Source organism: Alligator mississippiensis, chromosome 8, assembly GCF_030867095.1.
Source record: "Alligator mississippiensis isolate rAllMis1 chromosome 8, rAllMis1, whole genome shotgun sequence".
Taxonomy (NCBI): domain Eukaryota; kingdom Metazoa; phylum Chordata; order Crocodylia; family Alligatoridae; genus Alligator; species Alligator mississippiensis.
This window is the reverse complement of record NC_081831.1, coordinates 67773631-67799114: the sequence shown is the minus strand read 5'-3', so window position 1 is coordinate 67799114 and position 25484 is coordinate 67773631. Positions and strand designations below refer to the sequence as shown.

Genomic DNA, 25484 nt, shown 5'->3' with positions numbered 1-25484 from the left:
GGCTTGCTCTTTGTCCAAAAATGCCTGGGCACTAGTCCAAAACCCCAGGTGTAGCCAACGCTGACTGAAGCAGTCTCACCAGCTTTGGGTAAGCAGTTGTTTAGTCTGACAGGCCAGTCTTGTTGGAGCAGATTCATTGTTGCACACCTGCATCCTGGAGCAGCATGCGTACACCCACTTCATAATTAAGCAGATAGATCACTTGCTGGGAGCAACGCCAGAGTTTTCAGCTTCTGAGACAAGTGTTGTTCCTTTTTAAGCTGTAAAGGAACTGTCCCCCTGGCTCCAGTCACATCAGCCTCTCTCTGTGTTTGGCTCAGGCTTCCTCAAAGGCAACATCAGAAGAGACAAGGTTCCCGAGCATCGAGGAAGTGAGCAGAAGCCCTTCTGGTGTGGAGTTAGCTTATTTTGTCACATGAATGACAGCTGGAGCCAGCTTTTTGGGGGGCATTGCATTGCTTTGACTCGGTGAAAGGGTGAGCTGTGTTCTGTGATGTAGGACCATGGCTTTAAGCATCAAGTATGGGGGAAAGAATGACTCTTGGAGCTGTGAATCGGGTACTAGCCAGCATGGTAATTGCCACATTCCAGGCCAGTTGCACCTTTTACCTCTTCCCCACATCCTGGCTTGTGGGCTTTCTTCAGTTGGATCCTTCCATTTTTTTTTTAAAGGCCTTATTTAATGCTAAGACACTGAAGGAGAAACTGGACTGCACTTGTTTGAAAAAAAAGCCAGTTTAATGGCAGTGGATTATCAACCTTACACATAAGTGTCTGGTTGGGCAGAAGGGGGCAGTGGCTGCAATTCCTGGTCATAAAATGTTCTGTCAGGGCAACCCCCACTTTCACTTAGTGCCATTCCCTTCCTTGCCACACTAAATCGCAAGCATGGCAGGCAAAGATCTGTGTTGGCTAACAGCCTTCTGTCCCCTTCTTCCAACAGTACTACATAAAGAAATGGAAGGAGTGCCTGGTGCTGGCCTTACCCAGCATCTCCATTGAAGCCCTCGCATACTTGGTCCATGAGAAGCTAGGCTGATCCATAAATGCCAGAAGGCCAGTAGCCCAAAGTAATGACATCTGTGTAAACAGAAGATACAGGTTCTGGTCAGGACCAAATTCTGCTGAACAGCTCAGAGCCCAGATGGTTGCAAGATCTTCCTTTTTTTTTTTTTTTTAACCCTGTGGAAAGGTCACACGACACTCACCAGTTCTTCTGGCTTTGTTACTTGTGGTGAGATATACTGACCTCTTAGGAAGTAATGGCTATAGAACATCAAAGGTGCAAATTAAAGATAAATGTAGACTCAATAGAGATATAAGGGTGAAAAACTGATTTCAGGTTGGTATTACCCCCTCTTGAATCCTTCGGACTGCTTCAAGGAGGAAAGATGGCTTTCAGGACTTGCTAGCTGACAATGAGAATGCAGATCTGCTGGAATAAACTCTGTCATTAAGGAGGCCAGGGTTAATTTAGAAGAGCTGTTTCCATTTGAACACTAGTGAGATAATGTGGCTGGCTCATCTTGTTTTATAAGCTTGAAATTGCTTGGGTATATACTGGATGTTACAGTCCCGGTGGCTAAGTTCAGGGACACCACCTCCTTGAGGATATATGTGCAGTCATGAAGCCAATGAAGAGAATGCTCTAGATTGGGTTAGAAGATTGGACAAATCCTAGAAAAGTACTAGAAAACTGAAATGACTGTAGAGACCTATAGAACTCAAACAGAAAGGAATTGTACTCTGAACTCTTCTGTAGAACTGTGTTGCAAGGGCTTAATTTTCTCTGACCTTCTAAAGCTCCGTGTGCACATGTATACATGTGCACGTTAAATACACTTACCACTTTCTGTTAAACTCTTTTGGACTATTGTTTATTTCTACAATGGTTTGTGTTTCCAAAATGAGTTAAAATGAGCTTATAAATGTTGTATTACAGAGAGCATTAGCATTAGTAGAAGACTGCATGGGGGGATCAGAAGTTCAGTATAAAATAAACAATTTCCAAGCATCCAACTGATAATCTCTAGCACAAACAGTACTTTTGTCTTTGTATCTCAAGGCTTCATTTCTATTTTTTGATGGAGAAAGAGGACGCAGAAGCTGACTGACATGCCTGCGGTCATCCAGAGTGGTGTGTAGCAGAACCAGGAACTCAAGCCAGAGCTTCTTTATACCAGTCCACATCCCAGCCTTAAATTCTCACATCAGCACTACCCATTACTGCTATTCTGACCTATTAAAGCTTAACTTAAATTGAAATACACATTGTCTTTTTGCCCAGCACCACTGCAAGCATGTAGCCTACTTGGATGATCCTGATTTGGAAAGGACTTGTTGATTCTGTGCCTTCCACTGCCTTGGGCTTTAGCGTTTTTTGAGAACAAAGTTAGTCAGTGCTGGTATGTGACAGTTTAAATAGTTGAAAATGCTTACTATATATGAACAAATTATGCTGAGGGGACAGACAAATATAGGACAAATTATGCTGAGGGGAAACCAGCACGGGTTCGTAGCAGGCAGATCATGCCTGACTAATCTAGTCTCTTTTTATGACCAGGTTACAAAACGCCTGGATGCAGGAGTAGGGGTGGATGTCATATACTTAGACTTCAGGAAGGCCTTCGATACGGTATCCCACCCCATACTGGTGAACAAGTTAAGAGGCTGTGACTTGGATGACTGCACAGTCCGGTGGGTGGCGAATTGGCTAGAGGGTCGCACCCAGAGAGTCGTGGTAGATGGGTTGGTTTCAACCTGGAAGGGTGTGGGCAGTGGGGTCCGGCAGGGCTCGGTCCTTGGACCGATACTCTTCAATGTCTTTTCATCAGCGACTTGGACGAGGGAGTGAAGTGTACTCTGTCCAAGTTTGTGAATGACACAAAACTGTGGGGAGAAGTGGACACGCCGGAGGGCAGGGAACAGCTGCAGGCAGACCTGGACAGGTTGGACAAGTAGGCAGAAAACAACAGAATGCAGTTCAACAAGGAGAAATGCAAAGTGCTGCACCTAGGGAGGAAAAATGTCCAGCATACCTACTGCCTAGGAAATGACCTGCTGGGTGGCATGGAAGAGGAAAGGGATCTTGGAGTCCTAGTGGACTCCAAGATGAACACGAGTTATCAGTGTGACGAAGCCATCAGAAAAGCCAATGGCACTTTATCGTGCATCAGCAGATGCATGACGAATAGGTCCAAGGAGGTGATACTTCCCCTCTATCGGGCGCTGGTCAGACCGCAGTTGGAGTACTGTGTGCAATTCTGGGTGCCGCACTTCAAGAGGGATGTGGATAACCTGGAGAGGGTCCAGAGAAGGGCCACTTGTATGGTTAAGGGCCTGCAGGCCAAGCCCTACGAGGAGAGACTGGAGAACCTGGACCTTTTCAGCCTCCGCAAGAGAAGGTTGAGAGGCAGCCTTGTGGCTGCCTGTAAGTTCATCACAGGGGCGCAGAAGGGAATTGGTGAAGTTTTATTCACCAAGGCGCCCCTGGGGGTTACAAGAAATAATGGCCACAAGCTAGCAGAGAGCAGATTTAGATTGGACATTAGGAAGAACTTCTTCACAGTTAGAGTGGCCAAGGCCTGGAACGGGCTCCCAAGGGAGGTGGTGCTCTCTTCCACCCTGGGGGTCTTCAAGAGGAGGTTAGATAACCATCTGGCTGGGGTCATCTAGACCCAGCACTCTTTCCTGCCTATGCAGGGGGTCAGACTCAATGATCTATTGAGGTCCCTTCCGACCCTAGCATCTATGAATCTATGAACATCTTATGATCCCTGGTGAATGAGGAGATAGTGAAGCTCCCTGCTTCACATTGAAATTGATCTCCCTGTGCAAGCAACAAATAGTTTTCTACTGAACCCAACACAGGCCGCTGAATCAGGAGCTCAGCTTGGTATCTGCTTTTATTTCCACATGCTGTGTCAACAGGAAGTGTGCTATAGACGGCACATCAGAGGTCTGTGAAACAGAAACCTGCTGTGTAGCAGGAGAATTGTAAAGTAATAAAATCTACCATAATGCTTTTTTGTGGAGGGAAATGTACATATGTTGTGCAGGGCATGAAGTTAAAATGAATATCCCCAAATATGGTCAAGAGATTCTAAGGCTTTCTGTAATGTTTCTGCTGGAGAATCCTCGTGACTTTTTTCCCTTTGTTGTAAGAAACAGCACTGCTGCAAAATGCATTGTCACTTTTCAGGGTCAGCAAAATTTGCTAATTAGATGTGGGAGAGTCTCATCCTGAGGTTCCACATACAAAAGAATTTCTGGCTGCTTTAGATCCATTTGATCTGAAGTCTTACAGGGCAGTACTTGCTACCACAGGCATGAGTACAACAAAAAGCACTGATTTGAGCAGTAAAAAACCTTTAGCCAGTTTGGACTAGAATAGCTCTCCACTGCTTAGAGCACTGGACTGGGATGCAGAATACTGTGCTCCCATTTGTACTGCTGGCCTGCTTAGGGCCACTTCTACTTCACCTTTTAATGGCTGTATTTTCCCTCCTGCCCTTCCCCTTCTCTGTATGGATTGTAGACCCTACTGGGCAGAGCCTCTCTCCTTTAGGTTTGTTCAGCAAAATGGAGTCCTAAACATGACTGAGGATGCTTGGCCTCTCAAATAATTCTGTCTCCCCATACCAAGCGATATCATTGGGACATTTCATCCATGACTAAGCTTTGCAAAGCTTCATCCCTCTTTGTTCTAGGCTGTCTTTCCTGAGACTGTTAGACCACTTCTGAAAGAGTAACCAGAGTAACATGTACACCAGGGGAACCTATGCTGACCTTAGTGTGGTGGCAGTGCTACTTTACAGACTTCTGGGTGTTGCTTGAGGATTTACTGTAAAAGCAAGGGCTTCAATAAAATCCTGTGCTGCTTTTGTGCAAGTAGGGCCTGGCTCCCTAGACTGCAGAAACATCAATATACATAATCTTCACAAAAGCCCTGTGGCAGGTGTACGTCCTTTCCCTTAGAAGGAAACTTGGCGTGTGGGCTTGATAATGCATACCTGTTCTCTTGCAGGGTACTACAGTGCGGTGAGGCTTACTGAATATCATTGTTGTTCAAATGAATCTGCCTGCATAGGTTTCTGAAGCTAATAGGCTATACTTTCTGTGAGAGATGAGGGGCATTGGAGCTTTAAGTCCATTCTGTCTCTTTGGTTGTAGAAGAATCCCCTCCATGTTTTGCATGTAGTGCTTATTGCTGTCTGATGCTTCCCACTCTTTGCCGACGCATTGGATAAGATATTTTATAAATTGCCTTATGTTCTGAAAGCAGCTTCCCTACTCATGAATGTAGCTACATTTTGCTCATCAAGACATGGTGCAGAGTTGAAATTGCTTTTCCCTGTTTGGAAAAATGTTGCCAATACTAATGCTATTTAAGGTCACAATGGGAGAGTTCCTAGCAAGGGATGCATTAATGCTGCTTTGAACCCAAAAAAGCCCACTGCTTTGCATCTGTTGTGCGAGATATGTAGACATTTAAACTTTTTGTGAGTGGATGGAGACAGAACCTAAAGGGTAGTTGAGGTTGGTAAGAGTATAACCTTCCGATGAACTAATTCAAATAGAGGTCATTTGCTATTGTGTCTGCACCCATTCACCTCTGAAGGCAGATCAAGGTAAGGGTAGAAATCGACGAACACGGAAGTTGGAAAATAATGATGAGGATTTAGACATGTAAAGCCACGTGTAAAGTGATTTATGAAACCTAGAAGGTGACTGTGCATTTCATGGGCTTGGCACAGACTAAATTGACCTAGTGTTGCTTTGCTGGGATTGTGAAAGGTAGGTTGTTATTTTTTCTGTTTCTTACATGCTGCATCCTTCACTGCTTTTGCTGCCTGCGCCAGTTGGATTAAAGCTAGCATAGCTAGCAGTTTGTGCCCTGGATTACCATGAAATCACAACTTTATCCTGGTACCTCCTAGTGGAGCTGGAAGCTGGTGAAGGATGTTAGCAGCCTTCCTTTGTCCAGTGTCTCATGCTGTGTTACTTATTCTGATGTGATGAGATTTGTGCATCTTTGCTCTATGCAGCTATACATAGAAAACAAAAGGAATCAATTGCCTTTGTGATTTTTATGGCTTGGGTATGTTTCTTCAATTTAAACTAGAATTTAGAACATATTCATTTTTGCTGTTGCTCAAAGGGAGAGCGTTGTTAATTAACATTAAGAAATGAGATGCATTTTTATTACAGATCTTAGATGGATTCTGCAGTGTGTGATGGCTCTAATTGCCATAGGACGCAGGGTCAGGTGTTAGTGGCCCCAGCAGTACTGGGGGGTACCTACAGTCCATTAGGAAAGTGTTACTTTTTCAATAGCAACAATCTTTGTTGAATTTGCAGCCCAGTTTGTAGTGGTGTTTTGTTTAAGACTGTCTGATAGAAATGCCTCTCTGTATTCTTTTCTACCTCAAATGCAGTCTCTCACTAGCTGACCCACTTGGAGACAGAGTGTTTGTGGAGTCTTTCTGTTTTTGTGGTGTCTAGTATAAGTTAATTGTGTAGCTGTCCATAGGTAATGCAGTATCAAGACACTTCTGCATGATTGCCACTGCAGCAACATAACATAGTGGGCGCGTCTACACAAGACGCTACTGCGCAGTAGCATTGGCGGGCACTCTGATGTGATGCTACTGTGCAGTCTGCTGCTTGTGTAGACAGGGCCAGCATCTAGCTCTGTCCATGCCAGTAAAACAACTGGTTTTGATAGAGTATTCAAATAATGCCTGGCTTTGAAGCATCTTAGAAAATCAGATGCCATGCTGTAAATTTTAACACACGTTTTCTTCGGACAACTGCAGAGTGATTTTTTTTTTTTTTGGCAGAAAAGACTGACTTAAGATAGTGTATTGCGTGGTGTTAACGATCACATTTAAAATGCATTTAGCCTTAAAAACTAAATTGGAAGGAAGGAAAGAACGAAGAAGCTGAAGTAGCGTACCCCAGGTGAAAAACGAGGCTCTTTTGAATATTCATTACCATAAGAGCAGTCAGTAGGTTATCAGCTAGAGCCAGATGCCCTGACATTCATTCAGGGGAAAGAGAGGATTATTCATGAGTGCTTGATGGACCTACAATAATTCTGCTGAATATTAATGCTTTTCTTTTTCTTTCTTTCTTTTTTTTTTCCTTTTCCTTTTTTTAGGTATATACACTCCAGAGCCACTTTCCAATTTCTGGTGGGCTCTCTTGTCTACTGGGCTTATGTTTGTGTATCATTTTAGCATTTTACAGATCCTGGGACTGGTAAGTAAATGTGTATTTAATTGTTTTTGTGTATTACTCATAATATAAATATGCTGGCTTTTCATAGTGTTTAGGTGCAAATGGACATCTAATTTGAATGGACAATTATTGCTGTTATGTGCACAAATTAGTAATTGCACATGCTAATGAGGTTGTTTGCATATCAGTCACTGCATTTGCACAGTCATGGTAACTTTGTATAAATCGGGCATGAGCACTTTGAATTCAAGTCTTGCTTAGCTAAATGCTGAAAACTTGGCATATTTGTGTTGAACATTAGGTAACAGGTTTATCTCCTTTGTTTGCCGTGGGGGTTAAAAGATGCTCTCTTTATTTCTCTGCCTCAGTGGAACACAAAATAATGCTGCTTTTGAAATATGTCCATTTTCCTAGGTCACAGAAGTGAACTTGAACAACATGCTATGTCCGGCCATCTCCGATCCTTTCTACGGGCCGTGGTATCGAATCTGGGCATCTGGACATCAGACTATCATGACTATGGCTCATGGGAAGCTTGTAATCTTGTTGTTCCACAGTGCTGTCCCCATCTTTAAATATAGTGTGGATTTGCTTAGACTCCCAGCTAAGAAAATAGACTGACATTTCTCTCTGGAGAGTAGCACATACAGGAAGGCGAGACCTGCATTCATACTGGAAAAGAAAGAGGAAAATGAAAGGACGGTGTGTTTAATATCCCCTTGTCCCCATACAGGCTTTTTCCTTGTAGAGATCTCTATAATAGTGTGAAGGTTTTCTTGCAGCAGCTCTGTTTCACTGCCTGTAGCCAATGGCAAAATTAGTGGCCTTATTCTGAAAGAGGTCAGTATTTTTCTTACACACTTTTTTGCAGGTGACAATGGAACCTCACTATTTCCTGCTTCACAGTGCCCCAAATGGGCAAATCTGTCCATCTTCCAATACAGAGAGTGGTACTGCTACCTCGTTAAAGATGTTGCCATTTTTACTAAACATCCTTCAGCACTTGTATTGATCACCTGAAGAAACAAAGCTAAATTACAATTGAACTGCAATGAACATGGAATGTTTCAAACTCATCACCCTGGCTTACATTGTGTTTGAATTTTGTAAGTTGGCTCTTTATTGAAGCAATGTATTGAAGCCTGTTCAAAAGGGTGAATTAGTGAGGTTCTATTGTTTGTTTAGGCTGGTTGAAGAATGGGGAACAATAAGAATAACTGGTTCCTTTTTTTTTTTTTTTTAATTGGACTACTTGATTCTCAGCTACCCTGGGGTGGTGTTTGGCTGTTCATCACATCTAACAGCTATGGTAATGCTTTGACTTGTATGAATGAAAAAGCTCAAGAGGAAATTATAAAAAAAAAAAAAAAAAAAAAGGGGGGGGGGTGTAAGCTATTGGGGGACCCAGTATTCTCAGCTGCCTGTGAACAAATGCAGTAGGTGTTCAAGAGACACTGTCAGCTGAAACGGCTTAGCTGGAGAGAGAAATTACAAAACTTCACTTAAAGAATCTGAAATTTTACTTTAGATTTTTAGTTTTGAATGTTTCCTTCCCTGTGCCTGTATTAAGCAGCATTGTACTAGGCTGTGAGGAACAATGTAAAACTGTTCTGGACTTGCTAATAGCCTACATACTTCTTATGTAAAGATGCAAGCTAAATTGGTATACAGGGTTTGACCAAATCACTCCAGCTCCCTAGTGTAGATAGTTTTACCTGTATGAAGGTGTTTATACCAATCTTTTTCAGTTATAGTAACTGCGCTAACATGTTGCATTGATTTTTTTTTTAAACTAAATGTACTTGTTTGCTTGCACAGTTCTGAACTAGAGAGGCTACAACCAGGAACAGTATAACCAGTGTAAGAAGTAAAATGTGTGTCTCACTTTTCTAAAAGTGCAGCAATAAGAAGCTGCACAGATGAGTCGGCAAGTGGTGAATCTTGACAAGAGTTCCCTTAATTTTTGAAGTCTCAGGTTGTCCCTGCAGGCTGTTTTCTCAGTGTTGTCACAGGACTATAGCAGAAAGCTATCTTTTTTTTTTTTTTAGATTCTTTGCGTTGCATTGCCACAGCCGTGACTGTGCAAGATGCCACCAACTCTTCCTTCAACTGAGTCGCTCTGCAGGCATGTTCAGAAGTTAAGGTACAGCCATGTTATACCTCAAGAAGTAAGAGTTACAAACTTGCTCTGATTTTTACAAGGGCAGGTAGAGGAAAGGGTGGACAGTGGACTTCAAATATTTTTTACTCCACTTGATTAAAAAGTGAATGTTTTGCAGCTGATTTTAGCAGTGTCCTGCCCACCTGTATTGTGATCTCCAAGCCCTTTTCTGGATTCCCTCTGTGCCTGGCTTTGTGTGCATTATATATATGGTAAAGACCCTCTACTACCACAACTTGATAAAAAGGAGATTTATGTAGGCTGTCCAACCACAATTGTGCAGCTAAGTTTCTATTACTGTGACCTGCAAAATGCACATTCCAACTCCCTCCCTTCAGTAGGGAAAGCTGAGCCCTGGATAGCGGCAAGAGGGTCCTGCTTCAGTGTGCCTGGCACTGTGGACACTTAAGTTGATGCTTAATTTGACTCTGAGTAGTCACTGTTAGTCGTACAAAGATAGGCACGTGCTGTTTGTTTGCAGCAATAGGTTCTTCAGAGAGATGGGACAGCAGCAGTATTTCAAAGCCTAAATCCTTCAGCTGAAGAGCACTTAACTCCCACGGAAGGTTTGCCATTTCCTTGAGCAGGAGGGCAAGTTCCATGCAGGCTGCCCTCAGGTTGCAGGCTCCTACAGTACAGTGTTGGAGGCTCAATAGTGCCCCTTACTTGAATAAGCTTGATCTAGGATCCTCTGGGTGAAAGCATACAAAACTGCCTCCCATCCCTCAGCTATTAAGGTTATGTTGGCTTATTTATCTACCTAGCAGTCCATTGAGAGAGACCTTGGGCCAGAATCAACCTGTTATAACTACAGTGAAGTGTGTTTAGAGCCTCACAAGGGATGACTTTGACCTGTCTCTTGAAATCATTTGTTTTTTGATCATCTTACCTTGCACCTTCCTAACCCATTTTTACCAAAAAATATATATATTGCAGCTACTTTTGACAGGCAAACTCAGACCAGCAGCAGTCTCACATTTTTTACTACAGCATTGTCTACCTGCCAACATGAGCCTCAGGGTGTGCTAGATAAGCACAGCAACAGATGCCCGATGCTGACGCCTATGGTCAAATAATGCGACTGCTAGAAGTTTTCAGCTGCATAGCTCAGGAAGCCCAACCATAAGACAGGTCAGAGTGCAGAATTTCTAGCTCTTTTGGCAAATTGAACAATTCAGGAACAGGCCTGGCAGCTTGGAGTTTGTTCCCTTAAAACTGGGAAACACTCAAGTGCATTGGCACCTGCCCCAGTTTCTGAAAGGGAGGAGACTATGCTGGGGGAACACAGGCCTTTCATTTGTTTGGTGCTGGTGTGGAAGGGGGGTAACTTTCCTTCCTAGCAGTCTTGCTGTCTGCGTGAGATAACTTTGCCTTCACTAGCTTGCACATGCCAAGTCACTCACAGTGTCCAGGAAAAATCAGTTTTAGGACTGAGCGCCAGCAGACTGCACACGCCAAAAAATGCATTCCAGTGCCCAGATCTTCACTAGCAGGGAGATCATTCCTGATTTTTCTTTAACATGACAGGAGTCAGAACTGTGTGGTAGAGTTAAAGCACCATGGCGTGGAGGGAGCCAGAACAGATGCAAGCAACTGTGCTGGTCTGTGCCAATGGAAGAGAGATCCCAAACTAAGCCTCACGTTACTTCGTATTCTTACTTTAAGGGTGTTGTGTTCTTCAGTGGTAAAGTCACGTGTGTACATTGCGGGCTCTCTGCTGAATGCTCTGCTAAATTACATCTCAGAAAACTAGTGCAGTTGAATTGAATTCATTCTGAGGGACCTGGGGATCTTTCCAAAGCAGCGTTCTCCAGTGGTTAGGTGGGCCGTTCCAAGCACTCCAGACTCTGCCCTTTTCTCTTGTCTATTCTACAGAAGCCATTAGTAGTTGTAAAAATCATAAAGGGAATAGTGTAACACTTCTGCAGCACCATAATGGCTGGCAGTAGCTGTGGACATTAATGTTTGGGTGCCAAGGCTTCCAGCTGTGCAGAGGATGTTGAGTGCTGTTTTTTTCCAAAGGTTTAGACGCACCTGTGGGTGTGGTGTTTGAGCCATGAATCCATTTCTTGACTTTCTTCCATGTAACTGCATTGGAATTTCTTCCATGTAACCAAAGAGGAATTTGCATCTTGTTTCTCTTTCTTAGGCTGAAGATCTAACAGCATGTAGTCATGCTTAAAAACGTACATACATCTCAATGGATGGAAGGCCATTGCCCCTGAACACACTTCTAGCTAGGTTTTGGTTTGACTTCTTTTAGTGCTTGAGAAATGCTCATTGGCCAAGGCCATTTTGCTGTTAAGCAGATGCCACCTTGCTAAAGCTGAGGCATGAGCAGTCGGTTCATTTGTGCACTTTAAGGTTTTAGAGTACCTCATTGTAGTGGTATTACCCCTCTGTCTGTGGCCTCAATCAGGGTTTTGATATTTCTGTATATTTGATAACTGAATGTTTTGTAAATCCTATCTGTGTTTCTCTTTCAGAAACAGCTATTTGCAACTGTTGAAGTACTTGATTTTTATGTCCCATGTTGTGTCTGAAACCACAGGCATTAGTTTCCTGTACATTTGTAGCTACATAGAAGTCAGATGTGCAGTTTTTTGCTGTTGCAGTTGTTTCCAGTTGCATTTGTTGTGTTATTAGAGGTGAGCTTTTCAGAAATAGTGGGGTTTTGGTTTGTTGTTGATTTTTTTTTTTTAGGTGGGTGACAAAAGAATTGTATAAAAAGTAAAGAAGTGACCTTTGGAAAGTGTCATTTTAGTAGTGCATAACAAAGCTCTGAGATCAGTAAGGCCAAAAATTGGAAGGAGGTGTCTGATATTAGCCCCTATGTGGAAGGTAGGTTCATTAAGGCAGAGAAGACTACTTTGTTTTGTGTTTTTGCTCTCATTACAGTGAAAAGATGCATAATAAATATCAGTTCTTTTGTGAGCTTGTACTCAAGGTGATATTGCTGTACATCTGTTTTGCTGCTTCGAGTGTCATTTAGTTAAAGCCAAGCTGTTTATAAAATGGTTTTTATTTTTCTTCAGGGTCAATTTTGTACTTTTTTTTTATTTCTGCATTTACTGAGTCATTATCTCAATGCTGCAGAGAACACAGCAGGCAGAGCAGTGAGCACACCCACAGTGTTATCAACAGCCATGCTGTGCCAGGGAGCTGGAATCGCTGCATGCACTGAGCTGAGGCACACAGCTGTCTTTGGAAATCGGTGGTTCCAGTTGCCCAACCCTCTGTCCAAGCACCGCGTTATCTGGGTGCAGAGGGGAGTGGTGGCAGCAGGAATTGATGTGGGGGGTTTGCTGCCATATCTGCTGCTAGTTCTGAGTAATTTGTAAGGTGATCTAAATTTTGTAAACTTTTTAATGTGCTAAAAACTTGGTGATAATTGCTAAGAAGGGGTAATTTGTGTACTTGTACTCCTTGTTGGTCTCTACATGAGGTCCAATTCACTGGTCTAATAGTTGTTAAATCTTTAATGAAAAGAATAAATACATTCTAATGTACATGGAGCTGTTCTGTCGTCATTCTCACTACTCCAAATCCTGACCCTGCCATCCAGGTGAGACCAGTCGCTGCCAAGAAATTGACAGTCGCCTCCAAGTTGGGCCCTGGTTAACACTCGAGCACAAAGGAAAGTGGAGAAAACAAATGTACTTTTAAAAACGGTCATCTTCCTAGCTATGTTCTTACCTCACTGCCTGTGCATTGAAATGGATACAGCATTCTTCCTGACACGGTGCACTGGGTTTTCTTCTTTTTTTTCCCTGCACTGTACTGGCAGAAGAACAGGAACAAAACATGCACAGATGATTTAAGCCCTAAAAGATTTTCTTCAGAAAGTCATGAACAGGTCCTTACCAGCAGTACTTGTCCTACTGCATCTGAAAAGCAGTGAAGAGTTAAGCACTAATAGATAGCAATTGTCATGTAGCAGCAATTAGCCTCAACATGTGAAAAAAGTGGTCTCACACTGTGTTTCTATCACATACCAGCAGACTTTTAATTGCAAAAGTTTTTTAGTGACTTGATTTCAGTGCCATGAACTAGTTAGCTCTGTGACAAGCTATTGCTACACGCTCTTCAAGGATGTTCATGGAAAAGTATTAAATTATGTGCATGCATATTGGCAACCTCAGTGCATGAAAGCTGTGGGGTTTCATCTAAACAAGGTACAGAATCAATACTGTGTCTTCAGTGGCTATTACAATACAGAGAAAGCACTGGAGCTAACGACTGCAAAGTGGGGCATAGGCCAAAATCTGTTGAAGTGATTTGTGATTTTGAGGCAAAAAATAAACCAGAAATCTGTTTTGCTTAATTTTGTTCCTTTTTTGTTTTTATTATCATCTAGTTGTTTGCAGGTCTAATAGTGACCTGATTGTATTGGTTATGCTTGTCCTTGGTACTAGCTGTCAGTATCAAGGTCTGTCACTCAGAAAATGGAGCCACAGCTGATGCTGCTACATATTCCTGGGGTGCAAATTAAGGGGGAGCTTGGGAGGGGACTGAGCCCTCCCAAGAGCCCCCAATTAAAATTTTAAAATAATAATGGGGGGGGAGGTCTCCTTCAATTTGGTGGACTTCTTAATCAATTAACCAGTTAAATTTTTTTTGCAGGCCCCAGCCCCCAAAAGTCAAAGTACAATTCAAACCCTGCATATGCCTTTTCCCTAATTTGAAACTAGTTTTTCAGTCTATGAAGCACCACACTCCTTTAATGGCACCTCAGGCATCCTTCTGTCAAGTCTCAAGATGTAAACTTCTGAGAGCTGGTTACAGGTAGTTTATCTGAATACAGATCAGAGATTTCTGTCCTAACTCTCGTTTCTTTTCAGGGGTAGAGTTCCTGCTTGATGCTGTTAGACTTTGGATGGCACAAATGAAATACTGAAAGATAGTTACTTATTCATACTTTTTTCCTGCTCCAGAGTGAAGGAAAAATCTTTATATCTGGGTTTGTCCCTCCTTATTGCAAACAAGCTTCCAGCAGGTGGAGCAGTTCAGAGACCGGACTGCCCATCTAACTCTTGAGGCTGTTGCTCAAGCTGAGAAGATTAAAGCTTTCTTAGAAGGCTAAGCTACTGCAGGTTACCTCTGATAGAGAGAGACTAGGAGCAGGCACATGGACAGGTCCTGTAGGACACCTGATGTATATACTTCCTCCCCCTTTTTTCTTGTAATTAGTTTGTCCAGACCCTCACTACATTCTGATGGATCCAAATTTTAGAGAGATTAGCACCGAGGGCAGGAGACTTTCCTTAGTTACCTATACTCCATTATTGGATAAAAAAAAATCAAAATGTTTACAGCAAAGTTAGATTCTAACACCAAAGAATCTCTTCATTTCTTCTTTATAATGTCCCACCAAAAAGGGAAGGTTTGGACTGCTTCCCTTCCCATAGATGTTTCATGCAAAACACAACACTCTGTTTTGGGATGTCACAGAGTGCCCATTTAAAAAAAAAGGATACAAACAAGTCAGTCAAGTTTACTGTTCTCTCAGGAGAACACTGGGGCCGTGGTTGTTACGCCTGGCAAGTGGCCAGGAGTAAAATCAGTCTTGACAACGTGGTAACGAAACAAAAAACTGGCACAAGAGAAAAATGGGCTCTTAGTGGAGCATTCCCCTCTCCCCCCCAAATCCTGTTCATTAATCTTCTCCTTTCTTTGCTTACTGGGTGAAGGGCTTTAATGGAGGAAACCCATAGAAGTCCTGGAACCTTATAAGTCTTAGGAAAAAACACTTTTAAACAAGTTTTCAGCATATTCTCTCAGCTGTACGCTAAGCAGCCACAAAAAACCCACTTATATAAATGCCCATAGTGCTTCATTTATGTGTTCAGGGAGGCAGGGGAGGGTGCTTTAATTAGCAAGCCATACTAATTAAAAGCACATGTAATGCTCAGGTATCAATGTCCCTGTGCTGAAAGAATGGCGGTGAGGCACTTTGAAACCAAAGCTTGTTCGATGAGCTTTAGCTCACAGCACCCCACCACCATTTTTCAGTACAGCGATGCTAATGCTCACGATGCTGGAGGCGCTAATGCACATTTCCACACTCAAGCAGACTCGATCAAGTCTGCTCCAACGCGTTGGATTTACAGTGTGCTGGAGTGGCCTCCCTGCATGTGTAGAAATGCCCTATTTGTTCCACCAGAGTGTGGCCACAAGCCTATCGAGTGAGCCCTCCTAAAATGTTGGGAATCTCTCAAGCGTACCAAACTGACTGAACTTATCCATCTGGGAAAGCATGGAAACCTTTTCCCAGATCACTCAACTATTCCTAAACCCATATCAGGTTCTTGTCAAGGATTAATTTTATGTAAACAGAATTTGAATGGATTTACAAAACTGGAGCTTGAATTAGAGTCTAGTTTTAGCTGCAGCAGGGAAAGACCATGAGCTTATGTACAGTTTTTCTAGTTGAACCAGTTTTATGGGGACAAAAATTGGTGAAAGCCTGAGAATTGCATCACCTGGGAAAAATTACACACAAATATTCCAGACCAGCAAGGGTGCCCACAAACTTGCTAAGAGTTAAGCACAGGAGAAATATTCTATATCTCTCTTAACACAGCAGCCAGAGAGTCTGAAGAAAGGATTAGAAAAAGCATGAACATGCTCCAAAGCTCCTATAACCTAGGTCTCCAGCAGACAAACTCAGTCAAAAACCCATTATGAGGAGCTCTCATTTCCCTCGATTTGGAGACAAAGTAGGATTGTTGCTCTCTGTGAACCCCAAGGCCAACTAATTTCTCTCAATCCTTTGAAAAGCCCAAATTAGAACAGGAAGTACATAAACTTTATGGACTACTCGTATTGGAAAAGGTAAAAATCTGTCAGGTTCCGGACCAAGAACAAATAGCACCTTTTGTCAGTGTTCGTTGTCCAGCTTAATCATTTGACTTGGGGACTGCTCTTGAGTTCAAATATTCAATGTTACCTACCTTATGTTGCCAATAATTTAGAACAGACTGCCCTTAATGGGGATTTAGGAAAGAGTCTGCATGCAATGAGCATGACTTTTAAGTAATCAAATGTTCTGCTTCAGGAGTAAAGGTATATCCCTGGCTTAGTTTAGATTTTTAATTTTATCCTTAAAGTGTAAGTATGCCAGAGAAGTTCTTCCTTAGGTTTCAGAGGCAAGCTGCTATCAGAATCTGTGAGATGACCACTTTGCCTGGAATTGAATGGGACCTAAGCTAAGCACTTTTAGTGAGGCACGAATAAGCCGGTGCCTAAGTTTAGACACTACAAAGGTAACTAGGCAAGCTTGTAGAGCACTGAGGAATATCATTTGTACAGGAACTCTACATTTACTTGCACAATCTTGAAGCACAGATGGTTGCTTGTTTCCACAACTTGTGTACACACCTCCTCTCTCAGCCATGGAACATGACCAAACTGTTTAAGGTTTACCTGGTACATCGTGCACTACACTACGTGAAATAAACCTGGTAACGAACTAGGAAATAAACAAAGTAGCATTAATTCCTTTAGGTAATACTTCAGGTGCAGCAGAATATTCACTTTGCTGTGTGTATTTCTTTATTCAGCTTTCTGTTGCTTGACACTGAGTCACATGTTCCTACAGTATATTAAATGAAAGGAGAAAGAGCACTGCCAGTCATACCAGTAGGCCTGGTTTTGCAACACAAGCTTGTTGAAAAGAGCGGAAGCCCTAATAACTAAAGGCCTGATTTTCAATTTGATTCAAAGTGTTTAAAGTCAAGGAGGAAGAAGACTGTTATTCTCAGGTCTGAGCCTGAAATTGAAATGCTGACAACTTTTACCAGTATAGCAGGGCAACTCTAGACTTACCACAGAGACGGTACAATCTGCACGTATCCAGACAAGTAAGTTTTGTCCCAAGTCCTTACTGGAACCCAACTTCAAAACACCAACGCAGCAACTGGCCAGTTCACGCAAAGTAAAGAAACATGAACAAGGAATGGCGATTCTTTTTCCTTATTTTATTGGGTAAATGATTTAAAAGGTAATAACAATAGTGTTAAAACTACTACAATATCTTTCCACAGCCATATCTCACAGACCCACAGATAACCTTCTATAGAATTTTTTTTTTTTTGCTTTTTCCTCATTTTTATCTTTTTTAAGCCGTACTTATATTAAAATGCCCATTTCAACAGTTTCTTCACACTAATAGCAATTAAATGTGGAAGGAAGGAGAATCTAGTTAAAAGGAAGGGGTTTCAGGTAATCTGCAATATTATTGTAATCAATAATCAAGTTAGAAGGAAGGAAAAAAAATAGGGGCCTTACGAGCTACTCCAGGTAGCTCTCAGCCCATTCGGCGCATCACCATTGCATTCCAGGTAACTCATTATGCTGGTGAACAATGCAACGTAATCTTTTTCATAACATATAAAACACTAAAATAACTTAGAAACTAGATCCAAATATTTTGAAAAGAATCAACTTTGATATACAAAAACAGTCATAAGTTGTTACAAAAGTTCCAAACAAAAGTTTGTTTTCTCAGTGCGTTTATGTACCAGCGCAGTTACTGGGTCCAGAGCAAAGAAAGAGGTTTTTATTTTTTTTTCTTTAACAGTAATAAAAAACGAGGAAAACGTATCTTTGTATATAAAGAATCATTGCTGGTCTTAAGAATAAATGTAACCAGAAACCCTTAAATCTGAGAGGCACACTTTGGGTTTCTTATTTATTTATTTTCAACATAAAAGGAAAGTCACCAGTTTATTTACCTGGAGGAAGTCCTCAGACTCCTCAAATAAACTTAATTCAATTAACATCACTAGCAAAAATCAGTTAGAAACTGTACAAAAATAAAAAAAGGTAACCCATTGAATCCTGCAGGGCGTTCGTAAGGACTGGAAGGCAGGCTTAGGAGCAGCATTGGGCATGGCTGGAGGCTTCTTTGGTTCGATCTAACACACACAAGAGATGTAATCTACTCCAGACGACAATTTCAAAAACCCGCACGTTTGAAGACAAGTAAAGAGGTCAATATACAAACATCAGGGTGTGCCACTGTATTCGATTGCCTTGATTTAATTGTGCAGAACAGATCAAACTCTCGAGTGTGCCCTCCTGCTGCTATGACCAGCGGTGGGGTGGAGGTGTCGGGATGTGTCAGTGCTGCAGCACAGTCTGGGCAGAAGGAAGGCCACTTGAAGCATGACTGAGCAAGAGTTGTACGTTAGCTGGAGGGGCAGCTAACGCACTTACAGCAATGGTTGCAAGGAGAAAGCTTTAAAGCAACAATTTGAAAACCACTTCATGAAATAAGGCAAACACAGATCACTGCTCGTCTTCAGCTAAAACATTAACTCATAACCAGCTATGTGGTTGCATTTAACTTTGCAGAAAGTACCCAAAATTAAAATCTTCCCGCTAAGCCCTGGGCTGGGCTAGCAGTACATGCAAGCTAGAGTTACAGTTGTGAACTAGATTTCAAAATGCTATTCTTGATCAGATTTAAGTAAACAGACCTATTCTGTCCCAGTGCATCACACTGAAATGTATGTGTGTTTTGTACAAATAAACCCAGTTACATAAGAAACAATCCATAGCATTCTCGGCACTTACATACCGAGGAGGTAGGTGCCCTAGAAACACTGTAGAGAGACTGATTATTCTAAGCATAAAAAAAAAAGAGAAACCAGTATATTTTTGTGCATCTTAAATGAAGCTGATTGACCATGTTATCTGTAACAGATTTTTAAACGAACGATACAGAACTCTGGTCCAGAAGGGTCTGGCATTAATCCATTTGAAGCACACCTTCACAGTTTGTATACAGCCTTTGAAATATTTTTGAAGCAACGGCTACTGAAATATAGACACAAATGCATTGTGCATTATGCTGTGTACAAAAAGGAGACAAAAACTATCCTTTTTTTCCCCCCCAAACCATGGTGGGAAGTATTGCTGACCTTGTCCTTCAAAGCCTGCAGGATTGTTTATTTCATCAGTATATCATTATTACACTGGTAAGAAATTCTGTATAACATCTGCATATATCGAGGATTTTTAAAAAAATCTGATATGATTTAGAGTCCGCATGACCAGTCACGTGACCTGCTCAAGGTTGATTAGCACCTTTAAATACATATATATTTTTATTTATAATAGATCTTCTTAAAAAACTTCTAACAATGAGCTCATACAGAAGCATGAGCATGCTGTAACGAGATGATGGATAAAGATGGGGTTGGGTGACACTTTTTTTGCAGCAGACAGTATTATTCAGTTTGTGCTCAGTTTCCCTATAAGGGCAAGGAAAAAAAATATTTCAATCAGGTAGCCACCTTTTCAGTTTCTACTTTAAAGGCTAGTCTATTTTAAAATGTTCCCCAAGTAGAAACAAGACAGCAGCAGCATCCAAAATATCCTCTGTATAAACATCTATTGATTTTTTGCAGCAGCTGCCTGACACCTCTTGGCTACTGAATTTTCAGGCCCTCTGTTTGCTTATAAATTAAGGCATCATAACGGAAAGTGTTTATATTTGGACATCAGATGCTGTGGATGAAGGAATACCAAAACCTACAAGAACCATCAAACTAAAGCAGCAAATCCTGCCTCATGTTACAGATGAACAGTAACAATTCATCAGATTATCTTTTGAAATATGAAAGTGTTTTAGAATTAACAGTCTGCCATTTGTTGCAGCAACTGTATTCCCAGTAAACCACTCTTATTTTTCTTATCTGTCTAGTATTTACATAAATATTTTTATATATAGACATCCATTATTTTGTAATAGCTGGGAATTTCTGCATTTTACAACATGAAGAGGAATTTTCTTATGATAAATGGGGTGCATAACCCCTGGGTCACACAGTGAACTACCAGTGGTGTTAATAGGAGTTCTGCCTGTTCACTAACCGCCTTACCATGTTCATGGCTTGCTACTCTGCCATCCAAACCTTTTATAAATTCCACGTCCATTATTACAGCTGCAAAAATTCTTGTTAATAAAGTAAGTTTCTCTTCTACACTGTGCAGAAAAGTTAGATCACAACTATTTCACAGTACCTGTAACTCTCCAGTACTGTTCCTGTATCAGGCAAAAGACACCTAAAATCATGGCATAGTTGCCCTGTGCTCTTTCTGCAACACCATCACTATTCCGTCAAACAGTTCCATTTTATCTGGCTAATCATGACTTAATGAAACATAGGAAACCTGCAATTAAAAGAAACAGTGGGGAGAAGAGAGATTCTGCTTCATGGTACTTAAAAGAATTGCAGTTAATAAAAAAAAATTAAAAAGGAAGAAAAAGAAAAAAAGACACCAGATTGGTAGAGAACTTAGGATGTTTGCTAACTTATCTGGTGCTTTTGCTGTATATTTTCCTATAGTGTTTACATAACTGTATAGTTGTGTCATAGTCAAAGGCACTAAAATCTAAATCCATTTTCTTCCTAATATAATATTCACTATTCACCAACTTGTTTTAAAACAAAAGTGATTCCTATATTGAGACCATTAGAAAGGCATCTATCTCTTCTCTTTCTTACAAACACTGGTTTGGTGCCTGATCCATCGAGGGCCATAGTGCCCACAACTCCCATGTAATGGGATGGGTGTTGAGGGTGGTTAGTACCTCCTGGATCTAGTACTTAAAATCTGTAATTACACAAAATAATCCTGAAAATGTTTCCTACAATCACCGCCTCTTATGCTAGGCACAGCAGCTCCTCTTCATGCCAAAAAGCATTTTATAGATCACCTTTCAAATTCTGGCTTGGAAGTACTGGATCTGAGGCTTCGGTAATTTAACCACTTGAAAAAAGTCGTTACTTATAGGAGTGAGAAACTCTATGCTTAGCATTATTTAGAAGGCTTATGCTGAAGATGTCATTCATTTTCTAATTTAATAATACCTGAATCTGATATGTTTCGTTCCCTGTTACAACTATTAATAACAGCCAAAAACGCCTTATTCAGAAAAATTAAATCCCTAATTGTAACCCTGAAACATTACACTCTTCCTTCCATCCACAGTCACAGAAAATCTTGATTGATATAATTCAATGTTAATGAAGTAAAAATTTATAATTTTATAAAAAATCCAAGGGTTATATATGCTGCAAAAAAACCTGCAGTGACTTAATAAAAAAGTATGGGATCTTTGTAATAATTCACTTTCTCCACCGTTGCCATGATGAGCTTAGCCAATGAGAAGCATCAACATGGCAACGGAAACTATCATCATAAAATGGTACAGTAATAGAGATAGCTAGACCAAGAAGGGGCAGGGTCTCCTGGGAAGAGGTCTGCAGAGAGGTCCAGTGACTGGTCATGCGGCTCAGTGTCAGGAATAATGGTTGTATGGTGGAAGGGGGTGCCCAATGCCATTTTGGAAGTGATGATGCTGACGATGGGCAAGATACTCAGTGTAGCTCATGGTCATCTTCTCACTTCGGTACCTAAGAAGAGGTGAAGAAAAAAAAAAAAAAATCTCAGGAAATTGTATATGAAGCCCTGAGAAATACTGACGTCCTAGTTAGTCATGCATTTTCCATACATGTCAGATTGCCCATGAGGAGACAGACTACCTCCATTAGGCACATCCACAGCCAGCAAAACCCTATGGATTTCCATGGGGTTCACCTGAATCCATTCTGTTCAGCTGTCTATAGCTCCCATGTAGGTGATTTTTTCTTAAATACATAAAGATATCAGAATGCCCTACCCAGAACAGCACCTGCCTGACCAGGTGGTATTAAATCAACTTCAGTTTGTAGAATCAGAAAATGAGGGTTGGAAGGGACCTCAGGAGGTCATATATATTCCAACCCCCTGCTCAAAGCAGGACCAGCCCCAATAGATGTGGGAACCACATACAGCCCAAATTCTGTGGGACCTCCTTCTCCTCCTGCCTCTTTATTAATAGTGCCATAGTCTGGGCCAAATATGCCTTTTATGCGAGTGCAAATGCAGAACAACTCCAGTGAAATCAAGCCAGAGCAATTCTGTCCTTACAAGTACAACAGAGCAGGCTCTGGCTCTGGTTGTGCTCTAAATACTTTCTCGATAATTTAATCAATCACCAAGTTTCTTAGGAGAACACCACTGTTTGCACTTAGCTGTAAAATTTACATTTACACTTAGCTGTGAAATCAGGGTCAGGCAGTTACTGAGAGAATACTTCACCAGAGCCACTACGGGGTGGTTAGAAAGACCATGGACATAAGCAGCACAAATTTACTTGACATCGGAGTGTTTGTTAACGATGTATTTATTTGCCCAAATGGAGAGCAAATTATTTGTGGCTCTCTTCAGTTTGATGTGAATGAAGCACAGTGCTCGCAGTGTCAGATGGGTAAGCTGATCTGTGAATGAAATCCCCTGCTACTCCAAAACTAAACCATAAGCTTGGCAGCTAATGAAGATGCTTGAATATGGGTCAAAGCAGGCCAAGGACAGCTGAACTAAACTAAAATCACATCTGCTCATTTAACCAGGTGGAAAGAAAATGTAGCTGGTCGCTTCCTCCCAAATTTGAAACCCCTTTCTAGACAGGAGGAGAATTCCACAGAGCTCTAGTATGCAAATTCACCTGAGGCCTTTTCTTTTACAAAGAAGGCTGGACCTACTGGCATCAGTTTGAAGTGGGAATAAAAAAAAATTCACAGTTAACTGCAAAACCTGCATTCATCACCAAACTGATTGTTTTTAAGATCCCACAATGGAAGGAGAAATTGAGCCCTGTTTTTTAGTTTGGTATCAAGGAAGAAGAAAAAAGAAGCTATCCAACTACATAATCTTCATTTTTAACTTAATAAAAGGGACCGAAGCCATATTTTTAAATGTGTTTCACGAGAGTTTGTTGTTTCAGTATTGCTCTATAGCACAAAATTGGTAAGAGGTAGCTAAATTGCTAAGCACACACAATAACAGATCAGGAAACTGAACAATAAAAACAGTCTTTTGAATGTATATTTTGATTACTTATTTTGCAGATAGAGCTAGAACAGCAATTCTCAGCCAGAGCGTGGTGGCACCATGAGTTGCCTTAAGGGCCTTTCAAGGATGCTGTACAATGTTAGCACTATTAAGTGTGCACACGTGATTCACAAGATAGACCCAGAATTGTCCTATAGGAATCCATGTGGTTAAAAACACCCTGACCTGCTGTGGGCTTTCTGAGTTCTTTGCAACAGAAGAATTGCTGCATTATTTTTTTGTTGTTAAAAAAAAAAGTGAAAACCAAGAGCTGGCATTTTCTGAGCAAAAAGGCTGGGAACCATTGAGCTAGTATTTCTCTACTGCTTTCGGTACTATATAGATTTAAACAATTTCAAATTAACTTAATGGATTCCTTCTTAGCCCCTTGCCCATGCAGTCAACACACAACAAAGGAGAGGAGGTGAGGATCTTCTTACGTTACTTCTCTGCAGGACTCGTTCTCTGCAAACAATGACACCTCTAGATGCTCGGGAAGCTCCTATGTCTGGGTTCCAGTATTAACTCCTCCTACCATCTTCAGTTTCCCTTCTAAGCAAAAGTAACAAGTACCAGAACTGCAATAACTGAAAAGCAGCTCTGGCACCACTGTTTGGAAATGTAATTGGATTCTGTGAACCCCATCTCCTCTCTTTATCTGTTGTCACATTTATAACTAGAGAGGACAAGTCCAGGTCTGTCCCTTCCTAAAAGAAAAAGGGAGGGACACAAACTAGGAAAAAAGGTAATTTATAAAAAAACCCTTCCCTTTAAAGTATGTAAAATACTTCTTAGGAAAAAAAATAAGCTGTTGGGACACCCTAAAAAAGATCTGGGTTTTATGCAATGTAGCACATTCAGCTAGACCACACATGCTATTCTTGCAAGACCAGGTCCCATCAGTAATGCCTAATGAAACACACCACCTAGTGGGTGATCATGACTTATTTAACAGCTGTTCCCAGCAATCACAATCTGCTTAACTCCATACAGGAATCAGCAACTGGTAGAAGCTGAGGTTTTGGTACTGTTAATCCTAAACTGGCCCATAAGTGGAGGTGGAGGTGGTGGCCAAGCTGCAGCACAGGAAGGGAGCAGAAAGCAGAAGAGCAGATCTAGTAGGGGTAGGGGATCACACTGGCACTCAGAAGGGCACAGGGCTTAATTTATGGCACACATGCCAAAAAGATTGGCCCCTGCTGCCATACAGCTACCCTGAACATTTCATGGAGAGAAAGTGCTCTGTTTTGCCACTCATGGGAAAGGTGCTCCTCTCATTGTGTCAAGTAGATTAATGATGCTTTGTCACAGCTCTTTTGGACTGGTGCCAAGAGAAGCAAAATACTAAATGGACTATAACCTCATGCCCCTTTGATACTGAACTTCCATCCCCACCATCAGATCTCATAGGGATGAGCACAGTGGCGAGTACTGACAGGCTAATGGAAGCAGAATTTCACTATGACATTTGGGAGGAATTCAGAACAAGCGTTTAGCACCAATTCACTGTTTTGTACAAGGTGAGTCAGGCACTAAGGTCTGACATGACTGGTGTCAGGAAGTCACTGTTATCAGGAATAAGACTCTCCAGAGACGTGACAGCTTTCTAGTCTCCAGGAATAGGTATTTGTTACAAATAGTACTTCTGGAGAAGTGGAAGTGACTCATTTGTAATCAATAGCAGGCAACCTCCCAAATGACTAGAATGAAAGTCTCTATTTTGCAAACGATAAAATATGCCTCTGATGTGCATGTGCAAAAGCTCTGTTCAAAAACCTACTCCTATGTTATTCAATTGACAGTTCAACCACTGAGAGTGCTAAGGTAATCTTTAAGCACTGGACTCCTCCATCCCCATCTGATCACTAGCCCCCAAGAAAAGTCTGAGTAAATAGGCCTTGCAACAGACTGAAAAAAACCTTCAAACATTTGTCTGTGTGGATGGACTAGATTCAAGGACTCTCCCACCGAGAATGCCTTGGCTCTGGCAAACAGAGTGAGCAGCAACCCAGTTATCTACTGTCTGCTGCAACACAGCTGTTGAGATAATGTGAGCCAGCCCTTGCAATAAAAGGATGCAAAGGCGTAACATTAAATAAGGTCTCACCTTTCTTTCAGAAAGGGATCAGTGTTC

At 41.5% G+C, this 25484-nt stretch overlaps 2 protein-coding genes across 6 annotated transcripts in view; one reads left to right on the top strand and one right to left on the bottom strand.

Moving 5' to 3' along the window:
- The window catches only part of TMEM164 (transmembrane protein 164), a 98622-nt gene extending 85710 nt beyond the window's left edge, over window positions 1-12912 (top strand). For 2 of the 3 annotated variants that reach the window (XM_059732816.1, XM_019487809.2), the window contains 2 exons: window positions 7163-7263; window positions 7657-12912. In XM_059732816.1, coding sequence (XP_059588799.1) covers window positions 7163-7263; window positions 7657-7863 — 308 coding nt within the window. In that variant the 3' untranslated portion in view covers window positions 7864-12912. The remainder of the gene's footprint in view (window positions 1-7162; window positions 7264-7656) is intronic. The other variant, XR_002090341.2, reaches the window with a different exon arrangement.
- A 4449-nt stretch (window positions 12913-17361) lies between these two features.
- The window catches only part of AMMECR1 (AMMECR nuclear protein 1), a 123329-nt gene continuing 115206 nt past the window's right edge, over window positions 17362-25484 (bottom strand). For all 3 annotated transcript variants that reach the window (XM_014607248.3, XM_014607250.3, XM_059732813.1), the window contains one exon: window positions 17362-21831. In XM_014607248.3, coding sequence (XP_014462734.2) covers window positions 21717-21831 — 115 coding nt within the window. In that variant the 3' untranslated portion in view covers window positions 17362-21716. The remainder of the gene's footprint in view (window positions 21832-25484) is intronic.